Source organism: Scyliorhinus torazame, chromosome 11, assembly GCF_047496885.1.
Source record: "Scyliorhinus torazame isolate Kashiwa2021f chromosome 11, sScyTor2.1, whole genome shotgun sequence".
Classification (NCBI taxonomy): domain Eukaryota; kingdom Metazoa; phylum Chordata; class Chondrichthyes; order Carcharhiniformes; family Scyliorhinidae; genus Scyliorhinus; species Scyliorhinus torazame.
Genome location: NC_092717.1, coordinates 154,981,134 through 155,001,348, shown reverse-complemented (window position 1 = coordinate 155,001,348; position 20,215 = coordinate 154,981,134). Strand labels below are relative to the sequence as shown.

At 45.0% G+C, this 20,215-nt stretch overlaps 1 protein-coding gene across 1 annotated transcript in view; it reads right to left on the bottom strand.

Moving 5' to 3' along the window:
* Positions 1 to 20,215, bottom strand: part of smchd1 (structural maintenance of chromosomes flexible hinge domain containing 1) — a 250,877-nt gene that overhangs the window by 82,301 nt on the left and 148,361 nt on the right. Inside the window, exon 32 of the mRNA XM_072467902.1 lies at positions 12,307 to 12,464. Within this exon, the coding sequence (XP_072324003.1) occupies positions 12,307 to 12,464 (158 nt within the window). The remainder of the gene's footprint in view (positions 1 to 12,306; positions 12,465 to 20,215) is intronic.

Sequence of the window (20,215 nt, the reverse complement as noted above, 5' to 3'; positions counted from 1 at the left end):
CTTCCTTCCAATCTTCCTCGCTGCCTCCCGCTTCCCAAGTTGGTGGGCCAGCATCCTGCTAGCCTTCTCCCGTACTCATACACTGCCCATCTGGCCCTACTGCCTACCCAGTGGACACCAGCCCAAACTCTATCTGGAGCTTCAGTCTCTCCTTCAACAACACTGCCTCCAGGGCCTCTTGAGTATCTCCTGTCCACCCGCAAAATCTGCTCCAACAGACGTGCCATCTCTGCTCGTTCCTCCTTTTTGCTGTGCGACTGGGTCAAAATAACCCTCGCCATGAGTGCCTCCCATAGCGTGGCGGCCGAGACTTCCCCTGTACCATTCACTCCCACATATCCCCGGATAGCAACCCTCACCTGCTCGCACACCTCCTCATCCGCCAGTAACCCCACATCCAAACTTCACTGCAGGCGCAGTGCCCCCTCCCCCCTGGTGTACTCGCAAATCTACCCAGTGCTGTGCATGGTCAGAAACCACGATCGCCGAGTGTCCAGAGTCGACGACCCCCACCAGCAGCGTATTATCCACCATGAAAAAAATCAATCCGGGAATATACCTGGTGCACGTGAGAGAAGTACGAGAACACCTTCGCCAAGGGCCACCCAAACCTCCACTCCCCCCCCCCCCCCCCCCCCATGTGCTCTATGAACCCCTTCAGCTCCTTCGCCACCACTGACACCATCCCCGAGCCCTGGCTCGACCGGTCCAGACCTGGTTCAAAGTCCCTCCCCATAATCAACCGGTGCGAGTCCAGGTCTGGGATCATCCCCAACACCTGCCTCAAACTCCACATCGTCCCAGTTTGGGGCATAAACATTAACCACAACCACCGGTATCCCCTCCAGCTTCCCACTTGGGAAGGTTTAGCACAGGGCTAAATCGCTGGCTATATAGGGAGGCCAGCAGCACTGTTCAATTCCCGTACCAGCCTCCCCGAACAGGCGCCAGAATGTGGCGACTAGGGGCTTTTCACAGTAACTTCATTTGAAGCCTACTTGTGACAATAAGCGATTTTCATTTCATTTACTATTACAAACCCCCTTACCTGTGGCAGCCACAATGTTTTTCACTCTGAATGCCACCCGCTTGTTTACCAGCACCGCTACACCCACACCTTCATGTCCAAACCAGAGTGAAAGACCTGCCCTACCCACCCTTTCCTTAACCTTGTCTGATTCCCGATCTTCAAATGCCCGCCTTCAAGCTCCTCAAGTGCGTGAACATGTGACCGTTTGACTGGCCCATTCAGCCCTCTCACATTCCATGTGATCTCCCCTGCCGACCAACCATATCCTTATTTGGGCCAGCCCCGGCCCGTGTCACATGACCATCCAAGCTCACCCTCTGATGCCCACTGTCATCACTCCTTTTCTTACTGCGCCACAGCAGCCACACTTTTCTCATCAGTGCCGCCCTCCCCCAAACAAAACAACACCAACTCCCTTCTCGACGCTAACCACCTGGCCACCCCCCAACTGCGCTCCCATTAGCAAGCCCGCCCAGCTGGCAGCCCCCTCCCAAGACCACTGAGCTTCCCACCGCCCACTGATTCCCCATCCCACTGCTCGCATACCTCCATGGAACAAACAACAAAGAAACTGAAAAAGGTGTACTCACCCTCGACACTTCCCAAGCATCCTGCCACCAAACCAAACAAAACATGTCACAGGAGAAAAGTTCTTCAACAACCATGTCTGTGTTCTGATATTAGAGGTTGTACGGTAGAACCTGCACTACAGGTTCACCTGTTGCCCCTGCATGCTAGCTCCGCCCAGGAGGCGGGTTATAAATATGCATGCCTCCGGCTCGCAGCCATTTCGCAGCTGCTGTGGGAGGCCACACATCTGATACTAACAAAGCCTCAGTGTGGATTCAACTTCGTCTCCAGTCAAATTGGTCGTGCCTCAATTTATTAGTATCAGATTCAGAAGGTGGACCTCCGTATTAAACCAGATCGCCTGCAGATGGATCCACACTCAAGCGACTCCAGAAAGGACTTCCAGCACTGGCGAGCTTGTTTTGAAGCGTATATCAACGCGGCGCCGATCCCTGTTCCAGAGGCTCAGAAGATCCAGATATTGTACTCCAAACTCAGCTGCAAAGTCTTCCCGCTGATCCAGGATGCGCCCAATTACGCTGATGCCATGGCTCGACTGAAAGAAAATGATGAACAGAAGACGAACACGCTCTTCGCCAGGCACGCGCACGCAGCTCGTACTCAACTACCTGGTGAGTCAATCGAGGACTTCTGGAGGGCCCTGATCCCACTAGTTCGTGACTGTGACTGCCAGGACGTTACAACTAAGGAGCACTCCGATCTCCTTATGCAGGACGCTTTTGTGACTGGGATTGGGTCTGATATTAACAGGCAGAGGCTCCTGGAAAGGGCCACGCGCGACCTCGCAGAGACTAAAACATTAGCGCTCTTCATGACGGTCGCTCTGCACAATGTCCCCAACCGCGCGGCCCACTCCAACCTTCATGGGCCCCACAAGCAGCGGCCCCAGGGGGGGCGCTACCCACCCAATACACCTGCGCTATGCGCGAGCCAGGGATCCCCGGGGGGCCCCGATGCTACTTTTGCGGCCAGCAAAAACACCCCCGCCAACGCTGCCTGGCCCGGGCTGCCCTTTGTAAGGCCTGCGGGAAGAAGGGCCACTTCGCTGCGGTGTGCCAGGCCCGCTCAGCGGCCGCAGTCGCCCCGACGCCCACCCCCCCCCCGGTCACGGACAACAGGCACCACCATCCACCTCTCCTCCCCAGGCCACGTGCAACCAATAGGCGCCACCATCTTCCTCCACGCAACACGTGCATTTCATGGGCGCCGCCATCTTGCTCCACCCCCACAACGTGCGTGCCATGGATGCCGCCATTTTGTAATCCCAGCATCTCTGGGCGCCGCCATCTTGTCCACCCCGCAGCACATGGACACCAACGGCGTTCCAGGACCTCAACTCAATGGCCGCCTCACTACCCCGACGATCAACCACGGCTCGCCTCCCGACACACAACCTGACCAATGCATCCACCAGCGTGAAAGTCAACGGCCATGTGACCTCCTACCTACTGGACTCCGGGAGCTTTGTACGGTAAGGCGCTGCTCCCTTAAGGTACACCCTACCAATCAAAAAATCTCCCTGGCCTCCTGATCCCATCGCGTAGCGATCCGGGGGTGTTGCACGGCCACGCTCACAGTCCAAGGCATAGAGTTCCACGGCTTTCGCCTCTACGTTCTCCCTAACCTTTGCGCTGCACATATCCTCGGCCTGGACTTCCAGTGCAATCTCCAGAGCCTGACACTTTAATTCGGCGGACCCTTACCACCCCTCACTGTGTGTGGCCTCGCAACCTTAAAGGTCGATCCTCCTTCCCTCTTTGTCAATCTAACTCCAGATTGCAAACCCGTCGCCACCAGGACCAGACGGTACAGCACCCAGGATACGGCCTTCATCAGGTCTGAGGTCCAGCGGTTGCCTTGGGAAGGCATCATCGAGGCCAGCAACAGCCCCTGGAGAGCTCAAGTGGTAGTGGTTAAATCTGGGGAGAAAAAACAAATGTTCGTGGACTACAGCCAGACCATCAACAGGTACACGCAGCTCGACGCGTACCCCCTCCCACGCATATCTGACATGGTTAACCAGATTGTACAGTACCGGGTCTTCTCAACGGTGGACCTGAAATCCGCTTACCACCAGCTCCCCATCCGTAAATCGGACCGTCCATACACCGCCTTCGAGGCAGACGGTCAGCTATATCACTTCCTTAGGGTCCCCTTCGGCGTCACCAACGGGGTTTTGGTCTTCCAAAGGGAGATGGACCGAATGGTCGACCAGTATGGTTTGCGGGCCACGTTTCCGTACCTAGACAATGTGACCATCTGCGGCCATGACCAGCAGGACCATGACGCTAACCTCGCTAAATTTCTCCGCACCGCCACTCTCCTCAACCTCACGTATAACAAGGAGAAGTGTGTGTTACGCACAAACCGCTTAGCCATCCTCGAATACGTGGTCCAGAATGGAGTTCTGAGGCCCAATCCAGACCGCATGCGCCCCCTCATGGAGCTCCCCCTTCCCTATTGCCCCAAGGTCCTCAAATGTTGCCTGGTGTTCTTCTCATATTACGCACAGTGGGTCCCAAACTATGCAGACAAGGCCCACCCACTCATTTGCTCTGACGGCCGAGGCCCAACAGGTTTTCGCCCGGATCAGAGCTGATGTTGCCAAAGCTGGAATGCATGCTGTAGACGAAACATTTCCTTTCCAAGTAGAAAGCGACGCATCGGACGTCACCCTTGCCGCCACCCTCAATCAGGCAGGCAGGCCCGGGGCATTCTTTTCCCGCACCCTCGATGTCTCTGAAGTTCGGCACTCATCCGTTGAAAAAGAGGCCCAGGCTATCGTTGAGGCTGTGCGACATTGGAGGCATTAATTGGCCGGCAGGAGATTCACTCTCCTCACTGACCAACGGTCAGTAGCCTTCATGTTCAACAACACGCAGCGGGGCAAGATCAAAAATGACAAAAACTTGCGGTGGAGAATCGAGATAATTACGAGATTAAAGTATCGCCCTGGCAAACTCAACGAGGCCCCAGGCGCCCTATCCCAAGGTACATGTGCCAGCGCACAAGTAAACCGACTGCGGACCCTGCACGACAGCCTTTGTCACCCAGGGGGTCACTTGGTTGTACCATTTCATTAAGGCACAAAATTTGCCCTACTCCGGCGAGGAAGGACTGGCAGGTCTGTGCAGAGTGCAAGCCGCACTTCTACCGGCCGGACCGCACGCGCCTGGTGAAGGCCGCCCACCCCTTTGAACGCCTCCGCGTGGATTTCAAAGGCCCCCTCCCCTCCTCCGATCGACACACATATTTCCTCAGTGTGATCAATGAATACTCCCGGTTTCCCTGCGCCATCCCATGCCCCGACATGACGTCTGCAACCGTCATTAAAGCCCTTATTCTATCTTCACTGTTCAGCTTCCCCGCCTACATCCACAGTGACAGGGGATCCTCATTCATGAGTGATGAGCTACGTCAGTTCCTGCTCAGCAGGGGTATCGCCTCCAGCAGAACGACGAGCTACAACCCCAGGGGAAACGGACAGTTGGAAGGGAGAATGGAACGGTTTGGAGGGTCGTCCAGCTGGCCCTGCAGTCTAGAAATCTCCCGGCCTCCCGCTGGCAAGAGGTCCTCCTTGATGCACTCCATTCCATTCGCTCATTACTCTGCACTGCCACTAACAGTACACCACACGAACATCTTTTTGCCTTCCCCAGGAAGTCCACATCCGGGGTATCGCTCCCAACTTGGCTTACAGCTCCAGGAACCGTGCTTCTCCGTAAACTTGTGTGGCTTCACAAGGCGGATCCGTTGGTGGAAAGAGTGCACCTGCTCCACACAAACCCACAGTACGCCTACGTGGCGTTCCCCGACGGCCACCAGGATACCGTCTCCCTCAGGGACCTGGCACCAACAGGTTCCACACCCACACCACCCCCGTCGCCACCCTCCCCTCCCCCACCGCCCCCATCACCCCCCCTAGGACCGCCCATCCTCCCACTGCCCACCCCCGTTGAAGAAGAGGATTTCGGCACGCTCCAGGAGTCAACTTCGACCACAACAGCGTCAACATCGCCGTCGCCACTTCGTCAATCTCAAAGTACCATCAAGGCACCGGATGAGCTGAACCTCTGATCTGCCCGCCGGATGACCAGAGACATTTTTTTTGCTGCTCTGTAAATATTAAAATTTCTAATTGTATATAGTTATCCACCACCCCCGCCGGACTCAATTTTAACAGGGGGTGAATGTGGTTAACCAGTGTTCTAATATTAGCGATTGTACGGTAAAACCTGCACTACAGGTTCGCCTGCGGCCCCCTCCATGCTAGCTCCGCCCAGGAGGCGGGTTTATAAGTATGAGTGGCCTCCAGCTCGCAGCCATTTTGCCAGCTGCTGTGGGAGGCCATACATCTGATACCAATGCCTCAGTTTGGATTCAACTTCGTCTCCAGTCAAATTGATCGTGCCTCAAACTATCAAACAAAAAGACAGAAAAAGCAAACATCTCCTCACACCTACTCCAAAGTTCAGTGTCCTTCTCCATTGTCTCTTAAAAATTCCATTGCCTCCTCTGATGTTCCGAAATAGTGTTCTCGGCTGTTAAAAGTCACCGTGAACAACAAGGCAAGCTGCTTCTGGTGCTCTTCCACCGTCTCCTCCACTTTCCGAATAGCCTGGCCCTGGGACTCCATCCAGTCGATTCCCGCTTTTAATCGGTTCCACCACCTTGGCGAAGTCCTCCTGGGCTTCCCTCCTCTGCTGGCTGAACTTCTCGTTCATGAAGTCCACCAGTAGCTCCGTTGACCCCTGGGTGAGCAGGACATACCCTTTACCCATCACCACCTCTGACCTGCGGCGCAAAAAGATTCTCCTGCTCCAACTGCTCCCTTCTTTTCGCCCCATTTCTGGTCCGTGGATCCATCCACCAGCCACATGTTTAGCTTTCTCCAGTCACAGTGGCATCTTTTTTCACCTAAATATCCACCCGACAAGCAGGGTAAAGGTCCGAAAAAAAAGCTTTGAGCTGGAGTTGCCAAATGTATGGGCACTCACTCCATGGCCGCCACTGCAAGTCCGAACCAGGATTTGAAGAAATCCTGTTCTGCATATCAATCCAACCAGATGATTGTGCCACTAGTACCATTACATCTTGGGATGTGGCCTGATCGTCCTTTGCCGAGAATTCAGGTGGATTTTGCAGGTCCTTTCATGAGTCACATGTTTTTAGTAATTGTGGATACACATTCTAAATGGCGAGATGTATACATCGTGAGCAATATTTCAGCTCCCAGTACCACAGAGAAGCTATGCCACGTCTTTGGAACTCATGGGTTAATGGATTCTCCCGTTGTTGTAATGATACAAGAGTTGTTCCAAGAGTTAATGCAAAGGAATGGAATACGCCATGTGCGTACCGTGCCTTTTCATCCAGCTTCAAATGGATTGGCAGAGCAAGCTGTTCAGACATTGAAGGAAGGATTGAAGAGGATGGCAGGTGATACTTTAGGAACCAAGCTCAAGGTTCTTATTTCAATATCGCATCACACCACAAATAACTACGGGACTCTCACCAGCTGAATTATTGATGGTTGGAAGACCAAAGTCTCAGTTGGATCTGCTAGATCCAGATGTCAAAGCAAAAGTGGGAAGGAGACAAGGAAAGCAGGAGACACATGATTATCAGTGGTTAGCACTGGGACTACGGCATTGAGGACCCGGGTTCAAATCCCATCCCTGGTCACTGACATTGTGGAGTTTGCACATTCTCCCCATGTCTGTGTGGGTTTCACCCCCACAATCCAAAGATGTGCAGGTTAGGTGGATTGGCCACGCTAAATTGCCACTTAATTGGAAAAAAAATTCATTGGGTACTCTAAACCTTTAAAAAGAAAATTATGGCATTTCACCCTGAATTGACTATGGATCAAAATGGCAAGACAACGTGTGAACGTTTATTTACTGAATTCTGAAAGTGAGCTCATATATAATCACCTGACATGCTGGATCACAAGTTTGTTCATCGGTTTAAAAAAGGCACGAGCTGCAACAAACTGCGGTACTCAACTTAGAACCTCAAATCATGATGGGGGGGGGGCAAAAGATAAATGACACAATGGAGAATTTTGGTGGCACATCAGGAAATTCAATGTAACAATTAGGACCCTCTGGTCACTTGTACTATTTTGTTTGGAATGAACTCAGCAATAAGTTAGAGACAAAGAGGAACCTGGGTTCTAACAATGGCATTTAATGCAGTAAGACTCCTGAGCAGCATACTTCTCATAGAAATCATTCGCAAGTGCGCGAAGCATCAAAACGCACTCGCACACCAACATGACTAGTAAATTATAAAGGTATAACTCTGATGGATCAGAGATATAGAAAAATGCTAATGCATCCGGCAACTACTTAGCTTGCTGTGCCGCACTTGCAGTTATCCCACACATAAATGTTCCCAGTTTTGAGCCCAAAGTAAATCGGTAATGGTGGGTAAATAAACAATTTGAAAGTCTAAACAGCATTACATCCCAGTAGTTCCCCTTATCTAGTTACAACCTCAATAAGCTCTTAATAGATTTGCCAAGTAAATGTTTCTTTTATAAAACCGTGTTGACACCGCCCAATCATAATATTTTCTTATTGCCCGTTACCTTGTCCCTGATAAGATTCTAGCATTGCTCTTGATACTGATGTTGGACTTACTACTTTTATTTATTTCATGGGATTCTAGCGCTGCTATTAAGATCAATAAGGTGGTGAACCACTTTGTTTAATCGCTGCACCTGGTGTAGCTACACCTACAGTGCCGCTTGGAAGGGAATTCCAGGATTTTGGCGTAAAGACAGTGAAAACAATATGTTTCCATGTCAGGATGGTTTGTGGCTTGAAGGGAAACTTGCATATGGTGATGCTTTCATATGTCTGCTGACAACACACGAGAACTTTTTGATCAATGGTTTCCAAACTCTTGTCGCAAGACGGCCCTTCCTCAGAAACTGCCACTTCCTTCACCACATCTTAATTTCCCCCGTCTCTAAGGGACCCATGTATACTTTGGTAAAAGGACAAAAAAATCTTTGATTTTTAGTTACCCGAGGTTAAAAAGTTAAAAAATTGTGCAAAATAAAATAATCTCAAATATAATCATGCGCGTGAGAACTCCTCGAATCATGAAAACATAAATTACTTAGAATCTATAATTTTTATTATGCTATTGGAACACACTTTGAAAAATCACTTTTAATTGTAGTCTTTGGATACCTAATAGCAATGATTTAAATACATTCAGGAAAGACAAACCAAAATGTGATATTGATGGTTATTCTACAATAGTAGTTATTCTCCAACAAGAAAGATACTCTGTCAGGGAACATAACAGCACAAATCTGAATGAAACTAATAAAATTTCATTTAGAGCTCAAATGTTTAGTTTTAGGTTGCAGAAATAATCTACAGCTTCAGATCAGGACAATACTGCCTTACATTTGATACTTCTTTGTTACAAGTGAAAAATGTACTTTTCTACCTATCATTTAAGGAATGATTAACTTTGCTTAAAGGACAACCATATATTATGACAATTCAGACCCATTACACAATCTGCAACCAGGCTTCTACAACAATCTCTAGAATTGCATTTAAACACAAGTATTTTGTATAAAGTATTTTGCAAACAAATATTTTGTATAGTGCTGAAATGCATGGGCATTGATCGGAAATAATTCATTACGTTAGGCTTATATGATAATGTAGCCATGATGTAGAGATGCTGGCGTTGGACTGGGGTGTGCACAGTAAGAAGTCTTACAACACCCGAGGAAGGAGCAGTGCTCTGAAAACTAGTGATTTGAAACAAACCTGTTGGACTTTAACCAGGTATTGTAAGGTTCTTACTATGATAATGTAGGGAATAGATCACTTTCCAATCAACAGTCTGTTCCAATTAAATTGATCAGCGAGCACTGGGGGCGGGGTCACAATTTTAAGTTGAAGATTCTATCTAGATGTCAGATGGTTGTTACACTTTCCCAGGAAATAGTGGACCTTTGTAACAAACTGCTAACCTGTTCAATGGATGATGATTTGCTGAAATAATTTGATAGCAGGACCTGTTGTTTTTCTTCATTTGTTTCCGAGATGTGGGTGCAGTTGCAAGGCCAGCATTTGTTGTCCATCCCCAATGTCATGAAGGTGTCAGGGTTGAGCTGCCTTTTTGAACCGCTCCAGTTGGTAAAAGTACTTCCATAGTGGTGTTAGGTATGGAATTTCAGAATTTTTGATCCAGTAACAATGAACAGTGATAACGCTTCCAAGTGAGAATGGTGTGCAACTTGGGGAGTGCTTGCAAGTGGCGGTCATGTTCATTTTGACTGTCAGTCATTCTAAGTGGCTGAGGGTTTGGGAATGGTTGTCAAATGAGCTTGGCAAGTGCTGTGATGCATTTTATAGATAGCATAGTACAGGCATGGTTAGATAATAATGGAGGGAGTTAATATTTAAGATGGTGGATGGAGTGCCAAACAGGTTACTTTGTCCTGGATTATGTCAAGCTTGAGTGCTTTTGGAGCTGCACTGATCCAGGCAAGTGGAGATAATTCAATCACACTCCTGATTTGTGCCTTACTCATGTCAGACAGGCTTTGGGAAGTCAGGAGGTGGCCTGTTCTTATAGTCACACTATTAGTCCACTTGTTCAAGTGAGGGTTTTGGTCAGTGGTGGCTGCCAGGGTGTTGATGGTTGGTATACAGCAATGGTAATGCCACTGACTGTCAAGAGAAGCTGGTTTCTTGTGAAATGGTCATTGTCTAGCATTTGTATGGCATAAATAGTTACTTGCCGCTTATCAGTTCAAGCTGAATGTTGTCCAGGTCTTGCTGCATGCATGTATGAATGCTCTGCTTCATTATGGGAATTTATGAATAGGACTGAACACTCTGGAATTGTCAGCACACATCCCTGTATCAGTCCTTATGATAGAGGGAAGGTCATTGATGAATGTGAAGTTGTTTGGGCTTAGGTTTCTGCCTCAAGGAGTTGCTGCAATGATGCCCTGGGACTGAGGTGATTGGTTTCAAAAACCATCACCAGCGTCTTTTGCATTAGTTATGACAGCAATGGTAAGATTTCTGATTTTCATGGACCTCAATTTTGCTTGCGGTGCTTGATACCACACTCATCAAATGTTGCTTTGATGTCAAGGGAACCCACTCTCTTCTCATCTCTAGAATTCAGTTCTTTTGCCCTTGTTTGGAGGAAGGTTATATTGAGGTCTAGAGCCAAGAGGTCCTGGTAGAATCAACTAAGCACTGATGAGCAGGTGAACCAGTGCTGCTTGATAGCACCACTGACGGCACTTTGCATTGTTTTGCTGATGGTTGAGAGTGATATTATGGGGTGGTAATTTGTTGGAATTGAAAAAGGACATACCTGGGTAATGTTCCAATTTATCGTGTAGATGTCAAGTATTGTATCTATACTGAAACAGCTTGGCTAGAGGTACAAGTAATTGTGATGCACATGTTTTCCGCTAGATCTTTTCAGGGCCCAAAATTTTGCTATGTCCAGTATGCTCAGCGGTATCATATTGCATGGAGTGAAACAAATTTGCTAAAGACGGGCTTGTGTTGGTAGGGACTTCAGGAGGTGGTCAAGATGATCTAGTTATAATTTCTGGCTGAAGGTGGCTGCAAATGCTTCAGTTTTGTCTTTTGCAAGTACTGAGCTCTGCTATCACTGAGGATGGGGATATTCACAAAGTTTCCTCATGGCGTTAGCTCTTTAATTGGTTGGGACTCACATTAACTCTTACAAAAGGTAGATACCTCAGAGAATTCAGAACCAGAGTGATCATCTAGACTCAAATTAGTCGCCTAGTTGGGTCATTGAAGATTCTTCCCCAAACTGTCCTGTTTTTCATCTCTCACAGGCATATGACATGGCTTATGGTGGGGTGGGAACTTAAATAATGCAACAAATAAAGTAATGGATTAGTGTGGGGCAGGTTGAATGAAGCAGAATCACATTACCTGTTCATCTTTCTTTGTGAATTCATACAATTAAGTTTCACTGCAGAAGCTTAAGCTTACAGGACATATAATTTTTATGATGATTGAAAAATAATGTGCAGCTTCCAAACTTTCACAGAGTTATTCTACTTTTACCCTTCATTAAGAGAGCTGTTGTAGCAATATTATCCTGTGTGCTTTAATTAATTGAATATGGTAGCAGCAAAGGATAACCAAGTCAGGACAGCTTTCAAAACAGTGCGTTAAGAACGATAAACGATAGAAAGCTCATATAGCCGGAAATCTGACAAATGAACTAAACTGTATAGTAAAGGCAAAACCTAATGTCAGAGAAAAAGTTCCAATATACTCTCAGGAAGAAACAGAGGCAAGGATGGATACACACAAGCTAGATTGAAAAAAATACTGTACTGCACTCTGAACTGAAAGATAGCAGACAGAAAACAGAGTTTTAAAAAAAATCATTCTGTTCTACTAATCTATTTTCTATTTTGCCTATATACAATGATTTCTGACAAAACTGCAATTAGTAGATTACTTGTCTATTAAAAATTGGCTATCCAAAAAGAACAAGAATGATAACAGCAAATGGAATTCTAATTTCTAATTTACCAATTTTCCAAAATGAAACAAGCAAATATTGGCACATATCCCATGGTCTAATCACCAAATAGGCGTATTAATATTTTTTACAAGTGAATAAATCATGCATACCTGTTAAAAATCCACCAGCAACAAAAGTTGTATTTTTGTCGTAGTCTACATGCAAGCTGATAGGTTTGTTAGGGTCTGGTACTACATTCAATCTGATCACCGGACCATCCACTGCACTTTTATTAATGACGGCTTTAGTTTGCAATGTGTATTCTCCCCTGAAATACAAAACGTATACCCATACAGTGCAACCCTTTTAACATTTGATAAACATCACCTGCTCCTCAGACCATCTAAATATAATCTATTTGAAAAGCAATTTGATTTCCAAGAATCAAAAACGATGAAGAGTTGAATCAAACTTAGATACTTTCACATGCTTTTTATGAATATGTGCAGCTTGTCACTCCTGTGCTATCCTTTTTAATTACCGATAGCCAAAACCAGAGTAAAAAGAACCGAAAACCCAGATTAAAAGAAAACTGAAAGTATCAATACATTACATTTGCAGAGAATTCAAATTTAACAGGCATGAAAAACATTTCCACTTTTATAAATTCTAGCCGTACTAAGTTAAGTGGACTGTGGCCCCAGATTGACAGGATAATCTGCAACTTGAATATTGATGCGTTGTTGATTAAAGAAGATATTGATTTTAAAAAAACATTAGTAGGGGTGGCATACAGGCCACCAAACTGTAGTGGTAATGTTGGGAATAGAATTAGACGGGAAATCAGAGATGCATGTGATAAAGGAACATTGATGATTATGGGTTAAGTTAATCTGCATAAAGATTGGGTGAGTCAAATCAGTCACAGTACAAGAGGGGAGGAATTTGTGGAATGTATATTGGATGGTTTCTGGACCAATATGTTGAGGAACCAAAGGAACAGGCCTCCTTAGACTGGGTACTGTGCAATGAGAAAGGATTAGTTGGCAATCTAATTGTGAGAGAACCCTTGGGGATGAGTGACCATAATATGACAGAATTCTTTATCAAGGTGGAGAGTGAGGTATTTGATTCTGAGACCAGGATCCAGAAACTCAATTAAAAGTTAACTATGATGGTATGAGGCATGAGCAGGCTATGATGGACTGGAAAACATCACTGAAAGGAAGGACAGTGTACAGGCAACGGCAGGCATTCAAGAAACAAATGGTGAACTCCAAAAAGTTGGCTATTCCTATTTGGCACAAGAGTAGAAAGGGAAATGTGGCCAAACCATGGCTTACAAACAAAATTAGAGATAATATTAGATTAAAGTACAAGAAGTATACAAATTGGCAAGAAAAAGCAATAGACCTGAGGATTGGGAGCAGTTTAAAATTCAGCAATGGCGGACCAAGGGATTGATTATGATGGGGAAAATAGAGTATGAAAGCAGCTAACGGGGAACATAAAAACTGACTAAAAGTTTCCATAAGTATGTAAAGAGAAAAAGATGGACGGAAACGAATGTAGGCCCTTTACAGTCAGAAACGGGGAAATTCATAAAGGGGAACAAAGAAATAGCCGAGGAACTAAGTTTGTACTTTGCTTCTGTCTTCACAGAGGAATATATGAATAATGCACCAGATGCTCTGAGAAACCCAAGTTTTATTGAGGAGCTTAAGGAAATCAGTAGAGAAAGGGTTTAGTGGAAATTAATATGATTGGAGGCTGTTAAATCTCCAGAGTTTGATAATCTTAATCCCAAAGTACTTAAGTGGCTGTTGGATTCAGCAATTATAGAGGTGTGTCCTTTAAAATATTAGCTAAAAAGGATTCCTGAATTTGTAGAAATAATATGAGTAAGTTATAATTATGAATACTGTCCACGGCTGTATCAAATGTTACAAATAATGAACTACAAGTTCTGACATTATCTGATGTAAAGGTACATTCAACAAGATTGAAACAGTATCCTAGCTGAGACCAGACGTGACATTTGAATGTGGCACAGAAGTCATGGGACACTTAATTAACTTGGGATAATTGATTAATGTTTAATTAACCAGTCGTCTGTTAAGTGACTGACACGTGATGAACGAATCAAGGGGGTCTCAGCTGAGAACTAGAACCAATGAAACTAAGTAAGGGGCTGAATATCCAGATGAGGATTCCCTTAACAATGTGATCCGTCTTAACTGATTAAATTATTATAATAGTCATTTGAGAAAGCATTTTCCAGTTAATTTTGTGTGAATGTACCAAAATGTGTTTTTAAGAAATAAAAACTTTGCTTCCATTCATTCAACCAGACTGACTTATCGATGAACAAGAGATGAGACAAATCTTACTGTGGCTATACAAATAGTAGATCCATTGGTGGTCATTTTCCAAAATTCTTTGGACTCTGGAATGGTTCCTACAGATTGGAAGGTAGCTAATGTAAGCCTGTTATCCTAAAAGGGAGGTAGAGGGAAAATAGGGAACTACAGACCAGTGAGCCTAACCTTGGTAGAAGGTAAGTTGCTAGAGTACATTATCAATGATTTCATAGCACAGCATTTGGAAACTTGGATTTACAAAAGGGAAATCATGCTAGACAAATCTATCAGAATTCTTTGAAGATGTAACTAGAGTTGACCAGGGAGAACTGGTGGATGTGGTTTGTTTAGACTTTCAGAAGGTATTCGACAAGGTCTCACATAGGAGATTACTGTGTAAAGTTAAAGTGGACAGGATTGCAGGTAGAGTAGAGATGGATACAAAGCTGGTTAGCAGACAGGAAGCAAAGAGTTGGAAAAAATGGGTATTTTTTGTATTGGCTGACTAGTGGGGTACCACAGGGATCTGTGCTAGGATTCCTACGGTTAACATTACATTGATGATTTGGGCGGGAGACCTAAATGTATTATCTCCAAGTTTGCAGATGATACAAAGTTGGGTGGGAGGATGAGCTGCGAGGAGGATTCAGCGTGATTTGGACAGGCTAGCTGAGTGGGTATATGCATGTCAGATGCACTATAATGTGAACAAATGTGAGGTTATCCACTTTGGTAGTAAAAATAGGAAGGCAGATTATTATTTAAATGGATGTAAATTGAGAGAGGTGGATACTCAGCAAGGCCTTGGTGTCCTCGTGCATCAGTCTCTGAAAGTAAGCACGCAGGTACAGCAGGCAGTAAAGGCGGCAAATGAATGTTGGCCTTCACAGCAAGAGATTTGAGTATAGGAGTAGGGATGTTTTACTGCAATTGTGTAGGGCATTGGTGAGGCCATACCTAGAGTAGTGTGTGCAGTTTGTGTCCTTGTCAAAGGAAGAATGTTCTTGCTCTGGAGGAAGTGCAGGAAAGGTTTACCAGGGTGATTCCTGAATAACATGAGGAGGGTCTCATAAGATATTAGGGTTATATTCATTGGCGTTTAGAAGAGCGAGAGGGGATTTCATTGAAACTTATAAAATTCTAACAGGATTAGACAGGGTAGATTCAGAAAGAATGTTCCCAACGACAGTGGTGGGTGGGTCCAGAACTAGGGGTCATAGTTTGAAGATAAGGGGTAAACCTTTTAGGACCGATGAAGAGAAATGTTTTCACCCAGAGTGGTGAATCCGTGGAATTCATTACCACAGAAAGTAGTTGTTGCCAAAATGTTGAGAGATTCAAGGAGGAATTAGATATAGCTCTTGGGGCTAAAGGGATCAAGGTATTGAATTTGATGATCAACCATGATCATAATGAGTGGCGGAGCAGGTTCGAAGGGCCGAATGGCCTCCTCCCCTTCTATTTACTATGTATTTTTTAATGCAAGCTTTGCAAGCAGAATCTGAAGTAGCAGTATGATATTTGTTAAAAATTACCATTTGTTCTTTCTAACCAGAAATTCAACACATTGATTTCCTCTGTCCCTTTGTCTTCAAAGCAATGTGCTGTTATCTGCACAAGTGAGACAAATAATTTGCTCTCAGGCCACTGCCAATGGAATTTCACAACTGTAGAGAAGGAAGTGTGCACCTTACATACGGCATACATAATAACGTAGCTTTCTTGCAAGACTGTGTTTCATAGAATTTACAGTGCAGAAGGAGGCCATTCGGCCCATCGAGTCTGCACCGGCTCTTATAAAGAGCACCCTATCCAAGGTCAACACCTCCATCCTATCCCCATAACCCAGTAACCCCACCCAACACTAAGGGCAACTTTGGACATTAAGGGCAATTTATCATGGCCAATCCACCTAACCTGCACATCTTTGGACTGTGGGAGGAAACCGGAGCACCCGGAGGAAACCCACGCACACACTGGGAGGATGTGCAGACTCCGCACAGACAGTGACCCAAACCGGAATCGAACCTGGGACCCTGGAGCTGTGAAGCAATTGTGCTATCCACAATGCTACCGTTCCGCCATTATTCTGACCTTTCCTCAATGTCCATATAAAGGAATTTGCAGTTACTCTTAGTAGCATGGACTAGAACCCTCAACAAGGTTTGTTAAAGAAAAAAAAGTTGAAGTTTTATTGCTCCTTTAATGACCTCAGGACATCCCTTAGTGTTTTACTGGCAATTAGGTACAGTTGCAATCTGTGGAAACGTAGCAATTTGTTCACAGCAAGGTGCGCAACACAGCAATTAAATACGTGACCAGATAATGTGCTTTTTTTCATGCAGTTGGTTGAAAGATATTTATCCAAGACACAAAAACCAGCCTGCTTTTCTTCAAATAGGGCCATGGGATTACACCAGAGTGCACAGGCTGAGCATTGGTTTACTGTCTCATGTGTAAGCTGGCACATTTAGCAATGAACTATTCTTTTGCAATCCATTCAAGGGATTTGAGCTTTGCCAGCTTTATTACCCATCCCCAATTGTCGTTAAAAAGGTAATAATAATAATCTTCATTGTCACAAGTAGGCTCACATTAACACTGTAATGAAGTTACTGTGCAAATCCCCTAGTCGCTACATTCTGGCGTCTGTACGGGTACACAGAGGAAGAATTCAGGATATCCAATTCACCTAACAGCTCGTCTTTCGGGACTTGTGGGAGGAAACCGGAGAAAACCCACGCAGACACAGGGAGAACGTACAGACTCCACACAGACAGTGACCCAAGCCGAGAATCGAACCTGGAGCTGTGAAGCCATAGTGCTAACCACTATGCTAAGGGATCAGAACTGCGGATTTCCACTGATGATTGCCCAATGTTCAGTACCATTCGTGACTCCTCAGACACTGAAGCAGTCCATATCCAAATGCAGCAAGACCTAGACAACATTAAGGCTTGGACTGGCAAGTGGCAAATAATCATGCACACAAGTGCATGGTACTGATCATCTCCAAGAATAGCGAATGTAACCTTGCCATTCAATGACATTATCACTGCTGAATCCCTCACTATCTACCCAAGTAAAATACTCGCATTAATTTTCTACTACAATGATCACCTTTGCAGCTATAAAAGATTGACATTAAGTCCCTCCCCATTCAGAAAAATCATGTAAGCAGCACCCATTAAATTAATTACACATGTGATGGAACTCACTCAATTGTCAAAATAAATTTGACAAGTGTTATGAATGTAAAGTTTGTTAAGATGATTATGCTTTCAACTGTCTCCTTAATTTCAAGCAAATAAAGAGAGACATGTGTTTCGTTGCCCAGGTTGAATACCTGATTTAACACCTAAACACAAAGGGAGAGGCTGGTGTTTTTGCTATTGCAGACTTAATGTTAGCTACAAAATAGAATGTGGGTGAGAGGACACTTCCTGGCCGAAGACACAGAACCCGTGGACACTTAAGAATCCTGAAAGATTTGCCCTGGTGTAGGTGGAGAAAGATCAATAGAGAGAGTCGGGCTGCTGCAGGTCTGTTTAGGAATTTGCAGAAGACTGAGGGAAAATAACTAGAATGGTGGCTGAATGATATGCCTCAATAACATGGAGAAATAAACCTTTTGGAAGCTTGAAGCAACTTTGGACTGTTTCTTGTAAAGACTGCAATCTGGGGCAGCACGGTGGCGCATTGGGTTAGCCTTGTTGCCTCACGGAGCCGAGGTCCCAGGTTCGATCCCGGCTCTGGGTCACTGTCCGTGTGGAGTTTGCACATTCTGTCCGTGTGGAGTTTGCACATTCTCCCCGTGTTTGCGTGGGTTTCGCCCCCACAACCCAGATGTGCAGGCTAAGTGGGTTGGCCATGCTAAATTGTCCCATAATCGGAAAAAAATGAATTGGATACTCTAAATTTATTTTAGAAAATAAAAATAAAAAAAGACTGCAATCTGCAGAGAATACATTATAAAAATAAAATATGCCATGGAGTCCATCAGTCTGTAGTTTTGCATATTAGTTGCCTACTGAACAATGTTTAGTGCATGTTGATTTTACTTCATTGTGATAGTAAATGTCTTAATATTTACCGTCTCTGTGGGGATCATAACACAAGTGAATTTTGGACATTTTCAGGACAAAATACACAATTTGATTAAATATGAGATGGCAGCATAGTGGTAATGTCACTGGACTGGTAATCCAGATTCTCGACCCTATGAATGAAGACATTTCACCTCACCATCCCAAATGGTTGGCCCCTTTAGATTCCCCAGCCAGGAGAAACAACTACACAGTATCTACCATTTCAAACTCCATCAGAAGCTTGCATGTTTCAATGAGACCACTTCTTATTCTTCTAAACTCCAGAGAGTACAGGCTCAATGTACTCAGCCTCTCATTATAGGACAACCAGATCATCACCAATGTAGTGAATCTACTCTGCACCCATCTAGAAGGCAAATATACCCTTCCGTTAACACTGTATGGAGTCCAAAACCCCTAGCGTGGTTTCACCAAATTCCTGTGCAATTTCAGCAAGATTTCTTAACCTTGTATGACAATCATCTTGCATTAAAGGTCAACCATGCTGTTGCAAATGGGTGTAGATTGGTAGGTCTCACAAAGGGGTTCGGACTCTGGTATAGTTTAACAGGAGGTGTTAAAACTCCTCAGAATCATGCACATATATATGTATCAAGTCTAAACTATGAGCCATCATCATACTTGCTTTTACACATGTCTGTCCAGCATAAGACTACCCTCTAGACTCCGGCCATGTGTTCCTTTACATCACAATGTGGGCAGCACTGGATCCCATTTCTATGCGCGATCCTTATATTAAACATGCCATTTGACTGCCTAAAAGGTGCCAGGATTAAGGACATAATCTCACAATTGGAGAAGAATTGAGTGGGAGATGGTAGATCCAATTGCATTGGTCCACACCGTAACCAATATTATAGGTGGAACAGGGAATTGTGTCTTCATGAAACAGCTTGAAGTTAGGGTCCAAATTGAAATGCAGAATCTCGTGTAATAAACCCTGGAAACTGTAAATTGGCATAGGGAGAACAGGTTAGCAGATTAAACGTGTAGTTAAAAGAGTGTTTTAGGAGACATGATGTTTTATTCATGGGGAAATGGCATTGGCACCAATTTTGCAAAATGAAGGTACTGTCCTGTTGAGGCAGGATCTACTAAAACTTGGCTGGAAGCAGTGTCCTGGAGGAACAAATAATTAGGATTCAGGCAGGAAGATTCAGCTACCAGCAAGTTCAAAAGCAGCAAGAGAAAAGTCAAGATTATTGAGCAAGGTACTGAGCTGTGTAAAAATAGGCAGTGTATCAGGAAAGAAGAGGGGGTTTAACAAAGGCAAAGGGCTTTAGTGACTGCGGTGATGTAAAAGAAAAAAAACAAGAAAAAATTATAAAGCTAAAGAATATTACATCTAAATTTGACGAAGCATTCATAACAAAAATAGATGAAAAGCTCATAGAAATAAATGAGTTTGATCGAAAGGACATTAGTGAACCAGATGAGCTTTTACGACAGTTGATAACGATTTCATGGTCATAATTTGTCTTTCTAATTCCTATTTTCAGCAAATTCAAATGTCACGCTCACCATGGTGGATTCGAACCCAAGTTCCTAGAGCATTGGATTACAAATCCAGTGACAAAACCACTATGCCACCGCCTCCCCTGATGCACATG